This window comes from Eretmochelys imbricata, chromosome 23 (genome assembly GCF_965152235.1).
Source record: "Eretmochelys imbricata isolate rEreImb1 chromosome 23, rEreImb1.hap1, whole genome shotgun sequence".
In the NCBI taxonomy this organism is placed as follows: domain Eukaryota; kingdom Metazoa; phylum Chordata; order Testudines; family Cheloniidae; genus Eretmochelys; species Eretmochelys imbricata.
Window position 1 is genome coordinate 2,374,895 of NC_135594.1, and position 19,652 is coordinate 2,394,546.

Sequence of the window (19,652 nt, forward strand, 5' to 3'; positions counted from 1 at the left end):
AAAAGGGTTCAAGGATTCAGGAGAAGGATGAGGTAGAAGAGACAGCAGAAAAGGTAGAAAAAGACTGCTTGGGGAATCTGTCTGAGATTCAGCTCTTTAATTTAAAGATCTTCCATTGCCTTAGGAGATGTGGAGTTCATGTGTGTAGCAAGCTCCCTCCAGGAAACACCTTCCTATTTAATATTCTGTTGCTACCCTTTAACTTGCAGAGACCTACGGAATAAAATTGCAAAAAATCTCAAACAAACCCTGTTCAATAGTTAGCATGTTATACTATGCCTAACATTTCCCATTACTCTCGCAGGGAAAAAGAAAAGGAGTACTTGTGGCACCTTAGAGACTAACCAATTTATTTGAGCATAAGCTTTCGTGAGCTACAGCTCACTTCATCGGATACATATTGTGGAAAGTACAGAAGATCTTTTTGTACACACAAACCATGAAAAAATGGGTGTTTACCACTACAAAAGGTTTTCTTTCCCCCCACACCCCACTCTCCTGCAGGCAATAGCTTGTCTAAAGTGATCACTCTCCTTACAATATGTATGATAATCAAGTTGGGCCATTTCCAGCACAAATCCAGGTTTTCTCCCCACCCCCCCTCACAAACCCACTCTCCTGTTGGTAATAGCTTATCTAAAATGATCACTCTCCTTACAATGTGTATGATAATCAAGTTGGGCCATTTCCAGCACAAATTCAGGGTTTAACAAGAACGTCTGAGGAGGGGGCGGGGGGTAGGAAAAAACAAAAGGAAATAGGTTACCTTTCATAATGACTTAGCCACTCCCAGTCTCTATTCAAGCCTAAGTTAATTGTATCCAATTTGCAAGTGAATTCCAATTCAACAGTCTCTCGCTGGAGTCTGGTTTTGAAGTTTTTCTGTTGTAATATCGCAACTTTCATGTCTGTAATTGCGTGACCAGAGAGATTGAAGTGTTCTCTGACTGGTTTATGAATGTTATAATTCTTGACATCTGATTTGTGTCCATTTATTCTTTTAAGTAGAGACTGTCCAGTTTGACCAATGTACATGGCAGAGGGGCATTGCTGGCACATGATGGCATATATCACATTGGTGGATGTGCAGGTGAACGAGCCTCTGATAGCGTGGCTGATGTTATTAGGCCCTGTGATGGTGTCCCCTGAATAGATATGTGGGCACAGTTGGCAACGGGCTTTGTTGCAAGGATAGGTTCCTGGGTTAGTGGTTCTGTTGTGTGGTATGTGGTTGCTGGTGAGTATTTGCTTCAAGTTGGGGGGCTGTCTGTAGGCAAGGACTGGCCTGTCTCCCAAGATTTGTGAGAGTGTTGGGTCATCCTTCAGGATAGGTTGTAGATCCTTAATAATGCGTTGGAGGGGTTTTAGTTGGGGGCTGAAGGTGACGGCTAGTAGGCGTTCTGTTATTTTCTTTGTTAGGCCTGTCCTGTAGTAGGTGACTTCTGGGAACTCTTCTGGCTCTATCAATCTGTTTCTTCACTTCTGCAGGTGGGTATTGTAATTGTAAGAATGCTTGATAGAGATCTTGTAGGTGTTTGTCTCTGTCTGAGGGGTTGGAGCAAATGCGGTTGTATTGCAGAGCTTGGCTGTAGACAATGGATTGTGTGGTGCGGTCAGGGTGAAAGCTGGAGGCATGTAGGTAGGAATAGCAGTCAGTAGGTTTCCGGTATAGGGTGGTGTTTATGTGACCATCGTTTATTAGCACTGTAGTCTCCAGGAAGTGGATCTCTTGTGTGGACTGGTCCAGGCTGAGGTTGATGGTGGTGTGGAAATTGTTGAAATCATGGTGGAATTCCTCAAGGGCTTCTTTTCCATGGGTCCAGATGATGAAGATGTCATCAGTGTAGCGCAAGTAGAGTAGGGGCGTTAGGGGACGAGAGCTTAGGAAGCGTTGTTCTAAGTCAGCCATAAAAACGTTGGCATACTGTGGGGCCATGCGGGTACCCATAACAGTGCCGCTGATTTGAAGGTATACATTGTCCCCAAATGTAAAATAGTTATGGGTAAGGACAAAGTCACAAAGTTCAGCCACCAGGTTAGCCGTGACATTATCGGGGATAGTGTTCTTGACGGCTTGTAGTCCATCTTTGTGTGGAATGTTGGTGTAGAGGGCTTCTACATCCATAGTGGCTAGGATGGTGTTATCGGGAAGATCACTGATGGATTGTAGTTTCCTCAGGAAGTCAGTGGTGTCTCGAAGGTAGCTGGGAGTGCTGGGAGTGTAGGGCCTGAGGAGGGAGTCTACATAGCCAGATAATCCTGCTGTCAGGGTGCCAATGCCTGAGATGATGGGGCGCCCAGGATTTCCAGGTTTATGGATCTTGGGTAGTAGATAGAATATCCCAGGTCGGGGTTCCAGGGGTGTGTCTGTGCGGATTTGTTCTTGTGCTTTTTCAGGGAGTTTCTTGAGCAAATGCTATAGTTTCTTTTGGTAACTCTCAGTGGGATCAGAGGGTAATGGCTTGTAGAAAGTGGTGTTGGAGAGCTGCAGAGCAGCCTCTTGTTCATATTCTGACCTATTCATGATGACAACAGCACCTCCTTTGTCAGCCTTTTTGATTATGATGTCAGAGTTGTTTCTGAGGCTGTGGATGGCATTGTGTTCTGCACGGCTGAGGTTGTGGGGCAAGTGATGCTGCTTTTCCACAATTTCAGCCCGTGCACGTTGGCGGAAGCACTCTATGTAGAAGTCCAGTCTGCTGTCTCAACCTTCAGGAGGAGTCCACCTAGAATCCTTCTTTTTGTAGTGTTGGTAGGGAGGTCTCTGTGGATTAGTATGTTGTTCAGAGGTGTGTTGGAAATATTCCTTGAGTCGGAGACGTCGAAAATAGGATTCTAGGTCACCACAGAACTGTATCCCCTTGTTTTTTCCTACCCTCCCCCAAGACGTTCTTGTTAAACCCTGCATTTGTGCTGGAAATGGCCCACCTTGATTATCATACACATTGTAAGGAGAGTGATCACTTTAGATAAGTGGGGAGTAAGGAGAGTGGGGTGTGGGGGGAAAGAAAACCTTTTGTAGTGGCAAACACCCATTTTTTCATGGTTTGTGTGTATAAAAAGATCTTCTGTACTTTCCACAGTATGCATCCGATGAAGTGAGCTGTAGCTCACGAAAGCTTATGCTCAGATAAATTGGTTAGTCTCTAAGGTGCCACAAGTCCTCCTTTTCTTTTTGCGAATACAGACTAACACGGCTGCTACTCTGAAATCTTGCAGGGAAGTTATGTAACAATAACAGTTGAGCAGGGGGTTGGACTAGATGACCTCCCGAGGTCCCTTCCAACCCTGATATTCTATGATTCTATGACTGTTTGCTCTTGACATTATGACACCATTGCTAATTAAAACAAGAAAATTAAGAAAACTCTTAGCTCCTAATTAACCATCTAAAATAATCCCTAGCTCCTTGTTAGTAATGCTGTCAGCATTAAACTTGTCATTGCTGATGTGGCAGTGTCATCTTTGACATGCCAGTATTCTGCAAAAAAAACCCGCCACGTACATGACACAGAGCACAGGCGCCGCTGAACTGTTTCATGGCAGCAAGTGGGGAATAAGACTGAGCAGAAAGATTTTTGCTGAGGTCCACAGATCCATTACAATGAGCACTTCAGCCTGCTTGCAGCTGGGTGGCAGAACCAAGCCTGCCACTCCTTGGCAGCAGGGGAATGGCTCATCTCCTCAAGTTCTCTCCAGTTTTTTCTGTCCTCCTCCAATGGCATGTAGCTCCCCTCTCCTCCCTGCTGCAGCATTGCTGAGGGAAATTCCAAACTTCAGTTCAAATTTTTAAGACCAACAGTAGGGCTTAATAATGTGTCTGTGTAATTCCCAGCCATGCCCCAGGGCTGTATTGGATTTTGGGGAGAAACTGTCTGTCTCAGCTCCACTTCCCCTACTGGGGCGTTGGTTCCCTGGAGGCTTCAGGGAGGGAATTAGGCCAAGAAAAGCCAGAGGAAGGGTCCATGTCTCTTGCTTCTCCACTTATCGAGCATCTCTCTGGAGAGCTTGTGCGGCTCTGTGGGCAGAGAGCAGGTTGACTCACAGCTCAGGCCAGGCAGGATTCCCTCAATCCCTCGCCCCGCAGGAGAAAGGAAGAAGGCAGGATTAGAAAAGAATTGGGTCCCTGGCAGGCAGCCCTCCCTCCCCCATCTCTACGATAGAAGCCAAGCTAAAAGGGCAGCGTGCCAAGTGAAGATCCCCTCTGAATTCGTATAGCCCGAATCAGCAGCTAAGCTTCCCCATGGGTCACAGATGGAGGGCACCAGACACAGCACAGAAGCTACTAACACCAGAGAGTTCTATATGGGACCTTTGGGCCCAACACCCCCCCCCCCGCTGCCCTTCTCTTTAATGCTCCCTCCCTCCTGCCCCCAGAGGATCCAATCTCATATCCAATCTCCTGCTGAGGCCTTCAGGAGAAACACAGATCTGTCTAGCCTGTGTGGATCCCATGCAACAGAGAGAGGCTGCTGGGGGGTCCATCCTTGAGCTGCAGGCCAGTGCCTTCCTGAGAAACCATGTGGGGAAGGAGAGACAAATAGACTTGGCCTCTTTGAGGACAGAGAAATTGCTAGCCACTGGAAATATTTTCAAAGCAATCTCTGAGCCCAATTTAGCTTCCGCCTCTGAAGCAGGATTCTGGGGACAGATTCTCAAGGGGAAATAAATTAATAATGAAATCTGCAGTTTCCTCTTGTCACCTTTGCGGAGTGCCACAGGACAAATCAATACGGAAATGACCTGGCCGTAGGCGTGGGTTGATCCCGCTAGGCATGGTTTAAAATGAATAGCTGGATGAAGTGATTATTGTGCTCATGGACTCCAAAAGAGAAGTCAACAAATTGAACTTAGTCTACTGACTGTTGGAAAGTCCACAGTTTAACTACCATGTTAAACCAGTGAAACACAGCCTTGGGTAGCCCTGCCCCAGGAGGGTTTTCTTGTAGATGCACAAGAGTGCCCAAGCAAAAGGTCAAATCTCTGTAGTATAATGTTCTCAGCACATTGAAGAAAAGGAAGTTATGTACAAATACCAACATTAAATGCTTCCTTAGGGCATCCACTTTATTCCAATGCTGCAGGGTGATATCACTCAACCTTTGAACCTTGTTTTGTTCCTTATAGCACTACCTAGATGGAAACACCCTTTTGCAGGTGTCATTATTCTTCCTATCCATTCATGTAAGCCTCATGATGGCCACTTTCTCCAATGAGATTGAATTTTTCATTTGAAGTTGGAAGCTTACTCTAACCAGACCTAGTATCGTACCTTTTATTCAGAACAGTAGTTCTCAGAACTGTTAGAACGTTCATTCTCTAAGTAAATTCAAGAAATATGCCACTTTCAGTCAAGCATTAAGAGTCAAATCCTTAGGGACACTGACAGTCTCAGGACAGAGTAATCATATCTCCTGTTTTGAGATCTACTGGACAGCCATTAATTCATCAAGTTCTTCATATTGTTACAAATTATACCTGATAGGACATGCACACAACTGCTGCGAATTACACCTGGTAGGACACGCACACAAATGCTACGAATTACACCTGGTAGGACATGCACACAAATGCTACGAATTACACCTGATAGGTCACGCACACTTCGAATCTAGGCTGAGGCACATAAACAGAGTCCACAACTGCCGAGTTCCCAAAAAACACCAAGTTTATTACGTTCGAGTGTGGTGCCCCCCTGCTAGCCAGGAGGGGACCCCGAATACAGCTTATACAAAGGATATATACTTTTTAGCAAAGCATGTTGCCCTCGTGCATCGGAAATCTTAGCCAATAAACAAACCCTTTTCTTATCTACCACCTATCCCTGCTTGGTGCATTCCTCGTGCTAAACTAGTATGTTAATTACACAGCATGGTCCTAAAGCCATGCATCAGTAACTTTTATTATCAGGATGGGAGGCCTTACATCAAAGGCCAGGAGATAGGGAGTAGGGAGTTTAGGGACTGACAAAGAACAGATACCGGGAGTCAAGGCAGGCTGGAGACAAGGAGGAGGATTTTCACAGGAATGCAGTATCTAAGGAACACTCCTCCTGGTGCATGATGTGCTTGTGGTGAGCCCCAAACCAAAATGGAGTCACATGTGCTAACTTTTTCTTAACAATATTGGTCATCCAGTCTTACTCAGTGCCATTTTCTTTCTTTTGTCTTCTCCACACCTCAATGCCAGGGGATGATGGAGAAGATATTTATATATAATGTACTTTGTAGTAGATGTCCACATTTCAAGAATGATCTTGCTTCCTATCTTGGAGGCACACTGTTATGAAAATCCATTGTAACAGATCTATGGACCTTAGCATGAAGAAGAATCAGAAAATTTATCCATGGTTACCTGAAAATTTCCTTTTTTCGAATGATAAGGTCTGCAGATCCAATCACAGAGACAACAGATGGTCCGGAATAGAGATGGAAATGGATGTCCAGTGATTTGGGTTTGTTGTCAATAGGTGAAATTTACTATCCTTTGCAGTAAGAGAAATTGTTGTGCTTTTTCCTCCAAGTATATTTAACACAGTCTGTAATTTAAGAAAGTAGATTTGCATTATCCTGGCTGTGAAAGCTATCTCAACTGGATGTGGGGCATTTCCCAGCTGCCAGGGACTGACAGGTCTGGTTCTGCCCCCTGCCTCCCCCCCAACCTGCAAGCAGGTTGAAGCACCCATTCTAATGGATCCGTTAGAATGAACAGATTATTTAATGAAAGGAAATTTTCAGGTAAGAATGGATACATTTTCCTGTTGACTTCAGTGGGTCTTAAGTGCTTTCCTGAATCAGGATCTGAGAGAGATTGCACTGTGTCATAATTTGTATGTGTGTGTACAGGTGTATAAGCATATGCATGCGGCTTTTAAAAAGTTTAGAATTAATTTTCTTTGACTTCAATTCCTTTTAACTATCCAACCACAACAATACAAACCTTTCTGAGGGGGAAAGAGAGGGAAAGAATGCTATTTTAACAAATATTCCATAATTTGCAGATTGCATGCAGCCCAAAGAAAATGCATGGTTATTTGCCTAGACAAGACTTGAAGATAAAGTCAAAGAATTACAAAAAAGCATCACAGAAGACATACAGTCCAGCCTGCAGTCAGAGGGGAACTCCAGACCAGCCTGGGAGCACAGACTATCAGGGTGCATTTCCATGTAAAGAGTGTGAAAGGTATGGCTTTATTATTAATCTTGCATTGTTCAGTGATTTCTACATGTCTGCTTAATTCAGAGTGTATTTATAAACAAAGCCTTCTTAATTAAAGGAGCACCATTTACTTCAAAATCTAATGTCTTTTTTAAAATGAGTTAAATGCATTATGCATTTCTCCCTGAGCCCCCTAGCCAATTTGTGTGATTTTACGACCACGTATAACTTTTTTAAAATAGTTTTTTCTTCCCCCATTTCAGCATGAAAGACCCACACAAATGGGAAATTGGCAAAGATGAAAAAGCAAACCTGATTGTGCACAAAGCAAAAAAAATGAGAAAAAATAAGAGGAAAATGTTTTCTTTTTCTAATCGCTTTCATGTTGTGATGTTAGGTGTTATTTCTAACAGTAAAAGGCAAAATGATTTGAGATAAAAATGTGATTTTTTTTTTTACAAAAGTTGCATTTGTCCCTTTAAATTAATGAACCCTGAAGCTTTAGATTCATATCCCATTTCATCTCTAGGCTAACCCCTACATTTTTAAAGAGAATGTAGGGCATTTAGCTCCATGGCTGCCATTGATATTGTGGGAGAATCATATGACTAAAAGGAAATAGGTTCTTTGGCTGTTGCCAACCCATCCGTGATCATCTCCCTTTCTTTGTAGTCTAATTCCCTATCTGTTTTCACTACAAAACAAATGCATCTTTTACCGCAATGGAACATTACTTGTAGATCCTGTTCAGGAGATGTGGGAACTTGACTGAAAAGGAAGAGGAAGTATTACAGCTAGGGACTGGGGTGTACTGGCAGAACTGGTTGTGGAAGGAGAATACCAAGCAGTGCTTTAGGTCAGGATTGAGGTGCAATTGCAGAGCTGCCTAGGGAAGCTTCCAAAGTACTAACCTTTACCTCACCATATGCTGGTTCCTCACTTCCATGTGCACTGCACACCTAAAAATTAAGGGAGTCTGTTCTGCTCATTACCTGGGGAAAGCTTTTGTGTGCGAGTCCCATTTTATTTAGCCTCGTTAAGAAAACTAACAACTGGCCCTTGTTTTCTGTCAACTTGTAGGGTGTTTGACAAGATAAAAAGTCGGAATGCTCATATGAAATGCCACCGTGTGCAGGAGCAGATGGAGCCGCTGATAAATATTAAGTGGCCCATAAAACATTAAAAAATGAGCCAAAGATGAAAGAAACAAACTCAGATGTTGACCTTCTCCAATGGTAACTGGGAAACCGCGCAGGGTTATCAGTGGTGGTAGTCTTGTCTAAGCTTGGAAAATATGTAAATGTTTTTTAGCATCTGATCAGTTGCTGATCAGCTCTGTGCAGGATTAGCTGACATGACTGTGTGCCCAGCCTGCACTTACAGCTTACACCATTGTTGGCACTGCAGAAGAACACTCACTGTTTTTCCTCGTGCAGAAGCACCTGATGAGGCTGGAAAGAAACCTCCACTTGAAGGTATTGAAAGGAGAGTTGTAACTGTTTGTATATGGTAGGATGCCAAAGCCTATTTGGATATTTTTAGCATTTAGCACCAATATAACATTGTTGGCATCAAGTTGAAGTATAAAGAAACATTCAGGCATTAAATGCTCTTTACTTACATTAACACAGCAAGGACGTGTGTGTTCAATTAAGTATGCATGCCTGGCATTAAATTACAATTATGCATGGTTGAAAAAAATATGTAGTTGTTAATGACTGTAAAATAGCTGTTGTACAAATAGGAGAGGCTCTGTACTTCTGCTTCCGTTTAATTAAAAAAAAGCCCTCTTGCTTCCATTTAAAAATAAACGTTGGATGTGGATAGCCCTTGTTTCTTACCATCAGTTTATGGGTTCAGTTGCTGTTGTTAGAAAGGTCAAAATAGGAAAATCAATGAGAAATTGCTGTTGTATTTATATCTTTTTTGCTGAAATGTGATGGTCATGCCCTGCATTTCAGATTGAATATGTAGCCCTGGGATGATCTGTGCATTGTTATTTTGTATGTGCTCTCTGCATAGCTTATTAAATTGGGTTCTTGAGCTCGAGTTGTAAAAGTTGTTATACCGCTTTTAATGGTTACTTCAAAACTAGTTATACCATGTTGGTGAAGCAGAACAGGGCATGCTGCACGGACATGAGACTTGAAAGAATCAGTCTTATTTAACTTAACAAAGAGAATGTTAAGGGATGACTTGATTAAAATCTATGAGTACCTAGGTGGGGAATAAATAATTAATAATGGGCTCTTCAATTTAGCAGAGAAAGGCATAACACGATCCAGAGGCTGCGAGTTAAAGCTAGACAACTCAGACTGGAAATAAGGTGTACATTTTTAACAGTCAGAGTAATTAACCAGTGGAACTGGTTACCAAGGGTCACAGTGGATTCTCCATCACTGACGATTTTAAATCAAGATTGGATGTTTTTCTAAAAGATCTGCTCTGGGAATTATTTTGGGGAAGTTCTATGGCCTGTGTTATGCAGCAGGTCAGACCAGATGATCACGATGGTCCCTTCTGGACTTGGAGTCTGTGAATCTGTGTATCTAAATATATGCTGTGCCAGCTTCATACAGTCATTTGGTAGGTGAAATATACAGGGAAGTGATTATCATTACTATAGCTGCTCGGATCTTAAAGTGCCTTACAGACTTGTAACAGGCTTGGTGAGCTGAGGTTGGGTAAAGGACAAACTAACATGGTTTGGAGTTTAATAAAAAGCCTGGCTTCTCTCAGGCAGAGCGAATGCTAAATTAAAACAAAAGGCCTTCATGCAGCCAATAGCCTCTGTGGGAATAACAAATTTGCAGGTCTTACATTCCCATGGGTAAATTGAACATATTAGTTAATTGGAAACTGCAAGTTATGGAGCAGGGTTTTTCTTAATTGGACAACAGATCCAATCGTAGCAGAATTTTGTTTTTTACTGCAGTTATCTTCATATTGGCTGTGATACCAAGGAATTTTTTAGCAGCTTAGACTATTAAAACTGAAGAAAAGGTCAATACAGCTGACCACTCTGCTCCTTTGGAACACTAGAATTCTCTATTGGAACGATGAAGCTCATTTGTGCAGGAGACAGAACGTTCTCAGGGCTCATCCAAGGCTGTGGAATTTGCCTCTGTTGGAACTCAGAGCTACTTCAGACCTCACCACTTTACGATTCAAATGCAAACCTCACTTCTTCAACCCAGCCATCACAAATAATAACATACAGCACATCAGCCTTTCTTCCTTTTATTTTTAGTCACATGCAGTTTTCCCCCAGGGGAGAGTAATGGAATGAGCCACACATTACATGTCAGTCCCTTGTTTATTTTATCACTGGAAGACACTCAGATACTACAGTGATGAGAGCGGCGAAAGATCCAGCAATGGAACTAAAGGTCTGTTTGATCTGCCATAAATCTTATCAGCTGTCTAGCAGTCCCACTGTTAATATCCCAGAATATTTTAAAGCACCATAGCAGGTCGTAAATTATTGCACCGGTTTTGTGTATCACTTTTTGTTTGCAGAAGCAATACAATCTTGCAAAACTGAAAAGTTGAGTTGTTATTGGATTTCTTTTGCTTGGACAGCAAGTAAAATATAACTAGGGTTTTCCCCCAACCATCATTGTGTGGGAACTGGAAATATATTTTGTTGTTGGGTTGGTGGCTGTTTTGCGAGACTGGATGATGAAATCCTTCCTCACACTAGTCAAAATGCTCTTATCATAGAATCATAGAATCATAGAATATCAGGGTTGGAAGGGACCCCTGAAGGTCATCTAGTCCAACCCCCTGCTCGAAGCAGGACCAATTCCCAGTTAAATCATCCCAGCCAGGGCTTTGTCAAGCCTGACCTTAAAAACTTCCAAGGAAGGAGATTCCACCACCTCCCTAGGCAACGCATTCCAGTGTTTCACCACCCTCTTAGTGAAAAAGTTTTTCCTAATATCCAATCTAAACCTCCCCCACTGCAACTTGAGGCCATTACTCCTCGTTCTGTCATCTGCTACCATTGAGAACAGTCTATAGCCATCCTCTTTGGAACCCCCTTTCAGGTAGTTGAAAGCAGCTATCAAATCCCCCCTCATTCTTCTCTTCTGCAGGCTAAACAATCCCAGCTCCCTCAGCCTCTCCTCATAAGTCATGTGTTCTAGACCCCTAATCATTTTTGTTGCCCTTCGCTGGACTCTCTCCAATTTATCCACATCCTTCTTGTAGTGTGGGGCCCAAAACTGGACACAGTACTCCAGATGAGGCCTCACCAATGTTGAATAGAGGGGGACGATCACGTCCCTCGATCTGCTCGCTATGCCCCTACGTATACATCCCAAAATGCCATTGGCCTTCTTGGCAACAAGGGCACACTGCTGACTCATATCCAGCTTCTCATCCACTGTCACCCCTAGGTCCTTTTCCGCAGAACTGCTGCCTAGCCATTCGGTCCCTAGTCTGTAGCGGTGCATTGGATTCTTCCGTCCTAAGTGCAGGACCCTGCACTTATCCTTATTGAACCTCATCAGATTTCTTTTGGCCCAATCCTCCAATTTGTCTAGGTCCTTCTGTATCCTATCCCTCCCCTCCAGCGTATCTACCACTCCTCCCAGTTTAGTATCGTCCGCAAATTTGCTGAGAGTGCAATCCACACCATCCTCCAGATCATTTATGAAGATATTGAACAAAATATTGTGTGAAGAATCTTGTAGCGCCTCTTACTAAAGCAGCAGTGTTCAGGTCAAGGGCTTGAAAAACATACTCACCCATGGCAATTGGGACAGTTTCCCTGGAAGTTTTCTCATTAGCTTCTGTAGAATTTAAGGTGTTATTTTTTTAAAAAAAGGTTAAAGATGAAAGAAAGCTTTCTAGCCTTAAAGGAAACCCTTAAAATATGACCAGCTGTCTTCTGAGAGTGCAAACAGAAGGCCTCAAACAGGGTATTAGCATGACTTGCCTCCATTCATCTCAGTGTGCTCTTTACTTTGAAGCCTGTCACTCACCCAAGCCTTGTCTACACACAGAATTTTCACTGGTTTAACTAAAAAAAGGTTAAAAACCAGTTTAGTTAAACAGGTGCAAACCCTATGGATACTCTTGTACTGGTTTAAAACTGGTCATATTGATTTAACTTGTGCCTGTAAAATTGTAAATACCAATGCAAGAAAAATTGATGTAAACCAGTTCAAACTGAATTAAGAGTGTCCATGGAGGGGCTTGAAGCAGTTTAAAATCTGCCTTTAAGTAAACTGATGCAAAATTACTATTATCCAATTCTTCCGCTGCTTAGACTAGTGTAAGTCAGGAGTGTTTCCACTGAAGATAGAGTTAAATGGCTTTAAAACTGGTGTGTGAGTGAAGAATCAAGTTTATGGGCCAGGTCATCAGCTGATATAAATCGGCATAGCTCCGTTGATGTATTGTACTAGCTGAGGCTCCGGCCCTTTATGTGTAACTTATGGGAGGTTTTCTGCTATCTCTCCTCCCAACCAAGCCATGCATACACTCTGAAAACTGGCAGCAGACAGGATCTGTCTTCCAGTCTAGTGACCCACTGGATGATGTGTTAAGGGCTGCCCTAGGTGAACAATTTCCATCTGCTTCTCTGTTACCAGGAACAACCTACTGCAGAAGAGGAGAGTAGCTCTGAGGACTGAAACTTTTAACATCAGTGCAACTTAAATAACATCTCAAAATAGTGGACAGTGGCCTGTTCCATAAAAACTCACAGCTTTTGACTAATGTAGTAGTAGGATCCATGCAGCAGGGTGAATAGTCTTAACATTTACATATATTAATATATTTGACCTTTGTTCTGTAAAAAGGTTGCTACAATGAGAATTTTTATATCCTTTAGGATTTTACTAGCATGCCCTAGGGCCAAATTCAGAGGTGATGCTAAGAAGTCCAGATTGGTAGAATTTACATTTTCTTTCTGCTCTGGAATTATATTGTATTTGAGTTGGATGAAACTATCACAAAGTGGTTACAAAAACAGTGTTTGTTGTACATGTAGGGAGGATTTTGGAAAACACTCAGCACTGGCTTAACTCTGCTCCCATTGACATCAAAGGATAATTTCAGTGGGAATGAAGTTAGGCAGACACCTTTCCAAAATCCCACCCAGAAGGTAGGGAAGCGTTAAACACTGTTATACATCACCTCTGTACTCAGCCCCACCCCTACTGCATTTTAATACTGGGCATGCAGATTTCTACCCCGTATCTCATTACTGTTTCTCATTGATTCTAAAAAATCAAAATTTTGGTGCAAGAACAGAATTTGGTCCAGATTTTCAGGGGTGAGGACAGCTCTCCGATGCTCCAGGGTGCTCTCGTTGGCAGCAAAGGCCTGGTCTGGCAGCACAACAGTGGCTGGTATGGCAAGGTACTGCCTGCCTAATCTCGCCACAGCGGGGAAGCGGTGCTCATTGGTTTTCCACCAGTCCAGTGGGTTGGTGCTGCGTTTGCAGAGAGGTTCCACAATGTAATTCTCCAGTTGCTGATGAATTTCAGGCATGCTCTCCGTTGGATCTTTCCCCAAAAGGATGTCATACATGCTCTGGGACTGGCCACTTGGGCCTCTGTCTTTATGAGCAGACAGCTGACCCCCTGCTTCTCCTACCTCTGCTTTGTAATCTGAATTCGGCACCCAGAACTGGGGAGAAGGCGGGGACTGGTGGTTGAAGACCTGTGATAGCATATTTTTGACTCTCTTATGCAGCTCACTCCTCAGGTTGGGACTCAGGAACCTCATCTCCTTGAAACGAGGGTCTAGAAACGAGGCAATAATCGCAGGGCTTTCCAGCACCTTCTCATCCTCTGATATACTCCAGCGCTGCATCAGCTCTGACCTGATATTGCCTACCACCATCTTGATGATATCACTGGACTCTTCCAACTGCTGCCCAATGGCAGCGACGATACCGTGGATGCAAGGCATCAGAGAAGAGATGGAGATGTTCTGCTCCTCACGCAAGAACGATGTGGCGATCTTAATCGTCCTCATGACTGGCACCAGGTCCTGCAAGAGCTTCCACTGGTGGTCAGCTAAGTTCTGCACAGCCAACGTCCCTTTGGGATGTTCCTCCAGCAGGGACATGATAGCCCATTTGAGGTCCAGGAGGCTCTCACACATCTCGATGGTAGTTATCCAGCGAGATCCCACGTCCATCACCAGCTTCAACTTGGTCTTGTTGATCGCTTCCAGCTTGCTGTTCAGCGAGCAGGTGGCTTTCGCATCCTGTTGGAAGTAGCTCACTATGCCCCGGGCTGCAGTCAGAGCCTCTTGCACCTGCCCGACCTCCAACCCCGCCTTGATGCACAGGTGCAGCATGTGGGCAGCACAGCACAGACTGGTCCAGCCATAAGCCCTTTTAAGCGGCTGCGAATTCATCACTGTGTTCTCCAGGCTGTCATGCATCACACAGAAAATGGACTTATTCGACAACCCAAACTCTGTCAGGATGCTGTAGAGCTTCTCTCCTAAATCGCCCTCCCCTTTAGTCTCATGCACTGGCTGGGTTTCCAGGATACATCTTGCTCGGCGCCACTCTCCGTCGATGAAGTTGGCTGTGATTGTCAAGTATGTCTGGTTGGGCTGGGACACCCAGAACTCCACGCAGAGGACTATGGACTGGGCTGTTTGCAAATAGCGCTCCAGGTGCTGCTTCACCACATTGTATCTATGCCACAGCATGCTGGAGAGCTGAATAGGAGATGGAAGGGTAAAATTAGGCTCTAGATACCCGATGAGGAGGCCAAAACCCTTGTCTTTCACCACGGAAAGAGGGTGGAGGTCACGAAATATCATCTCAAGCACCAGTTCCAGAATCACATCAGTCCTTGGTTCCGAGCAGGACGCGGCATGGTACAGGTAGTTTTCTGGTGTCATCTGCCGGGACCTCTTTATCATGTTCTCCTGAGCCATGCAGTCAGACTCGGAAGCCTGGTCATCCTTCAGCTGCGAGAGCAAAGTGTCGCGAATGCTGTGCTTCCTCACCAGGTGCTCCCGCATGGTAGTGGTGCTGTTGTGAAAGGAGAGCTGCTTCTTGCAGACGTTGCACTCGACATAGGCATCTCCCAGCTTGGTGTAATAGTTCCACACCTTGGACTTGCGGCGGTCAACATAGAGGGAGGTGCTCGTGCCATCGTGATTCGCCCCTTTCTCCCTCTTCCTCCTGGAGGCTGGACCAAGGTTGGCTGCCATGTTGTAGGTGTTGAACACCATCGATATTTCCTCTGTGAGGAGGAGAAATCCCAAAGTCACTATTAAGATCACCCAAAAAAATTGCATTAGTTCCCCCGCAAAGCACAGTAGTTTCATTATTTCATAGATTGTTATAGAGATTCAGGCCAGAATGTACCATTAGATCATCTAGTGTGATCTTCTTTATATCACAGGCTATACATTTCACCCAAATACCGCTATGTTGAGCCCAATTACTTTACTTAGTCCAAAGCATTTCAGTCTTCAGGAGACTAAACTATGTGCCACAGGCAGAGAACAGGAGAGACCAAGGTAACCACCAATGCCAGAGGCCCCTGCAATGGCAGGGGATTGATTAGGTGAGATATGCCCAGATGATCCCACCAGGCAAACCATGCCTCAGGCTGCAGAGGAACACGAATAAGGGATGTGGATGGTAGAGTTGTAGGAAAGAGATCTTTATTGAACAGGCTGGGAGACCAGTATTATGTGCGGAAGTCCTAGAGTTGATGTGAAAGCAGTCTGGTTCAGCCAGCGTTCCCGAGCTCCTTAGTGCCATGCTGAACTAAGTCCCTCCTGAAATCTGACCCTCTTTCTCAGGTCCATTCATCATACTACAAAGCAGCATGAAAATCTTTTAGTTTTAGTTGTGAAGGTCTAATATTATTGTTTAGGTCACACTTTAATAAAGAGGATACATTTATAAATAGTTTATACAGGTTTAATAGATGTTATAAGCATCTACAGACATGAGTGACATGTACTATAGATGGTTAGAAGCATATCAATAGAAGGCATTATAGGTGGTTATGAGCAACCTGTTGGCTTGTGGGACTCTAATAAATGGTTAATCAACTGTTATAATGTCCACACAAGAGATACACTTCCTGGACACTACAGTGCTAATAAACAATGGTCACATAAACACCACCCTATACCGGAAACCTACTGACCGCTATTCCTACCTGCATGCCTCCAGCTTTCACCCTGACCACACCACACGATCCATCGTCTACAGCCAAGCTCTGCGATACAACCGCATTTGCTCCAACCCCTCAGACAGAGACAAACACCTACAAGATCTCTGTCAAGCTTTCTTACAACTACAATACCCACCTGCGGAAGTAAAGAAACAGATTGATAGAGCCAGAAGAGTTCCCAGAAGTTACCTACTACAGGACAGGCCTAACAAAGAAAATAACAGAACGCCACTAGCCGTCACCTTCAGCCCCCAACTAAAACCCCTCCAACGCATTATTAAGGATCTACAACCTATCCTAAAGGATGACCCAACACTCTCACAAATCTTGGGAGACAGGCCAGTCCTTGCCTACAGACAGCCCCGCAACCTGAAGCAAATACTCACCAACAACCACATACCACACAACAGAACCACTAACCCAGGAACTTATCCTTGCAACAAAGCCCGTTGCCAATTGTGCCCACATATCTATTCAGGGGACACCATCACAGGGCCTAATAACATCAGCCACACTATCAGAGGCTCGTTCACCTGCACATCCACCAATGTGATTTATGCCATCATGTGCCAGCAATGCCCCTCTGCCATGTACATTGGTCAAACTGGACAGTCTCTACGTAAAAGAATAAATGGACACAAATCAGATGTCAAGAATTATAACATTCATAAACCAGTCGGAGAACACTTCAATCTCTCTGGTCACGCAATCACAGACATGAAGGTCGCTATCTTAAAACAAAAAAACTTCAAATCCAGACTCCAGCGAGAAACTGCTGAATTGGAATTCATTTGCAAATTGGATACTATTAATTTAGGCTTAAATAGAGACTGGGAGTGGCTAAGTCATTATGCAAGGTAGCCTATTTCCTCTTGTTTTTTCCTACCCCCCCCCCCCGATGTTCTGGTTTAACTTGGATTTAAACTTGGAGAGTGGCCAGTTTGGATGAGCTATTACCAGCAGGAGAGTGAGTTTGTGTGTGTATGGGGGTGGGTTTTTGGAGGGGGGTGAGGGAGTGAGAGAACCTGGATTTGTGCAGGAAATGGCCTAACTTCATTATCATGCACATTGTGTAAAGAGTTGTCACTTTGGATGGGCTATCACCAGCAGGAGAGTGAATTTGTGTGGGGGGGTGGAGGGTGAGAAAACCTGGATTTGTGCTGGAAATGGCTTTTAGATAAGCTATTACCAGCAGGACAGTGGGGTGGGAGGAGGTATTGTTTCATATTCTCTGTGTATATATAAAGTCTGCTGCAGTTTCCACGGTATGCATCTGATGAAGTGAGCTGTAGCTCACGAAAGCTCATGCTCAAATAAATTCGTTAGTCTCTAAGGTGCCACAAGTACTCCTTTTCTTTTTGCGAATACAGACTAACACGGCTGTTACTCTGAAACCTGTTATAATGTCTATTCATCTATTTGCAAACTACTTATAAATGTTCCCTTCATGTGAAGTGTGACCATTATTTATACAGCACCATACATGGGCCTGGCTCTTTACAGCCATACATGAGGCAGATGATAACAACAACATAATGGCATCATTGCAAAATGCATTATTAGAAAGAGGCCAGAGAAATGCACGTACCTTGCACTGTCTGAGGGTAGGATTGAGTGATAACAGGGAGAGACTGCTCTTCTATTATCTCCTCTTTGGGCTGTGCGTCCCCTCCGTTGTCCTCTGGCTTAATACATTTCTGCAACAACTGAGATGCCCTCTTGGAGTTCACATCTGCCATTTCGCTCTTAAGGACGGAAACACAAAGCTCATTAGAACAACAATAAAGAGCATGGCCCTGCACTTCTGACTTCGGCAATTAAAAAGTGGGAGCTGGATAGGGGCCAGATTCTGTTCTTGGTTCCATGGGATTTACAGTGGTGTAAGCAAGATCAGAATCTGGCCATTGTTCTCCTCTACTGTGGATATTACCTTCAGGTAATGACTAGCGATAACATAACGCCTGTCATCCATGAATTTCACAGCTCTTTGCAAAGTGAGTCAGTATTGTTACTCCCATTGTACAGTAAACATTTGTGCCCGTGTATTTGTAGATTTTAAGGTCACTGCACTAATCTAGTTGGAGCTACTATATAACACAGGGCATGGAATTTCACCCAGTAATTCCTGCAGTGGAGGGAATTGCTCTTCCCTGTGAAGACAAGACTGCAGTTTGTTCTGTCTAGGTGCTCAGATATTGCTCTGATGGGCAGCAATATAAGAACCCAAGCAAACAGAACAGTAGTTTAAAGAGGTGCATAGCAGGGCTACCCATAGGTCAATCAAAGGAAAACCTCTGTAAGAGATCTGATGGGTGGGGTTTCCTAGAATGGCAAAGGATATCTGTTCTGGTTTTCTAGCACTGAGTCATGCACTGTGAAATACTGACTTCTAAATGCCCCCTTACCTCCCACCTTCAGTCATACTCAAAAGCTAAAAAACAGCATTTTATCTATGTCAATATCAGAAGGGATGCGGACAGCAGCCATTTATTTAAACAGGTGATCTTTTAAGCAGCTGTTATCTACAACTGCACTGCAGTGCTCCATGCAAGGAGGAGGGGCCATCTGGCAACAACCTGCAAAGACCAACAAGCCTTGAAGGCATCATAAATCATGAATGTAAATATCATTTGGACGGAGAGCTTTGCAATCAGGAATCTGTTGTGTCACCTATAAAACACTTGGCCATATGCGCTCCATATAGTGCAGAAGATTTTAGAGGAAAGCTGCATGTCAAATTATGTAGCATTTCATGGGTGGCTAGGAATACCTATTTGTTATTTTACAATCACGAGATCTCATGACATCACTAGATACCATGGTGATAAATTTTATATAAAAACCTAAGCTAGGTCTTCTTTGACAGCAAGAAGAAAAGAGAGCAAGGCATATTTTCAAGCCAAAATTGCAGTCTCTGCACGGTTTGCACCTGTTTCAGCATGCTTGTCACAAGAGTCTTTTTAAAGTCCAACGCAGGCTTATCTCATTTGCTAATGCCGCCTCATTTCTTCCTGTCCTTTGCTGCTATTTATTACTGCAACTGCATCGTTTAACTCTGCAAAGCCTTCCGAGGAGGGGAGGACATGACGTTTGCATGAAAGGTGCTGCACAATGCCATCGAGAGTTGCATTGTATTGTTAAAAAAGGTGACAGTGGAAATAAACGAAGTGGTGACGTCACATTTAAAAACCTCCAGCTGGTCATATGCAGAGGCTGTAGTCAAAGAAGCCCTGCCTGGAAAATAATTTCAAGGTTAATTTGCTATAAGAATCACTATTTTACCTCCCCTGCTTTAAAACAGATATTATGTCTAGCACAGAA

The 19,652-nt window shown here is 43.8% G+C and overlaps 2 protein-coding genes across 2 annotated transcripts in view; one reads left to right on the top strand and one right to left on the bottom strand.

Annotated features, from left to right (window-relative positions):
* Window positions 1–8,567, top strand: part of ZNF541 (zinc finger protein 541) — a 40,889-nt gene extending 32,322 nt beyond the window's left edge. Inside the window, exons 14-15 of the mRNA XM_077840709.1 lie at window positions 7,001–7,182; window positions 8,239–8,567. Of these exons, the coding sequence (XP_077696835.1) occupies window positions 7,001–7,182; window positions 8,239–8,341 (285 nt within the window). The 3' untranslated portion in view covers window positions 8,342–8,567. The remainder of the gene's footprint in view (window positions 1–7,000; window positions 7,183–8,238) is intronic.
* Window positions 8,568–13,029: 4,462 nt separating this feature from the next.
* On the bottom strand, window positions 13,030–19,330 carry LOC144279114 (E3 SUMO-protein ligase ZBED1-like). Its single transcript, XM_077840563.1, has 3 exons — window positions 19,261–19,330; window positions 17,920–18,076; window positions 13,030–15,410 (listed from the first exon to the last, which is right to left on the bottom strand). The coding sequence occupies exons 1-3, from the start codon at window positions 19,270–19,272 to the stop codon at window positions 13,336–13,338; spliced, it is 2,244 nt and encodes a 747-aa protein (XP_077696689.1). The 5' UTR covers window positions 19,273–19,330; the 3' UTR covers window positions 13,030–13,335.
* Between the last annotated feature and the right edge of the window lie 322 nt (window positions 19,331–19,652).

Excerpts from the sequence above, each read along its gene's own strand:
- LOC144279114 (XM_077840563.1), bottom strand. Across the intron at positions 15,411-17,919 it reads CTACCCTCAGACAGTGCAAG|TGACTTTGGGATTTCTCCTC; the intron begins GTACGTGCATTT and ends TGATCTTAATAG.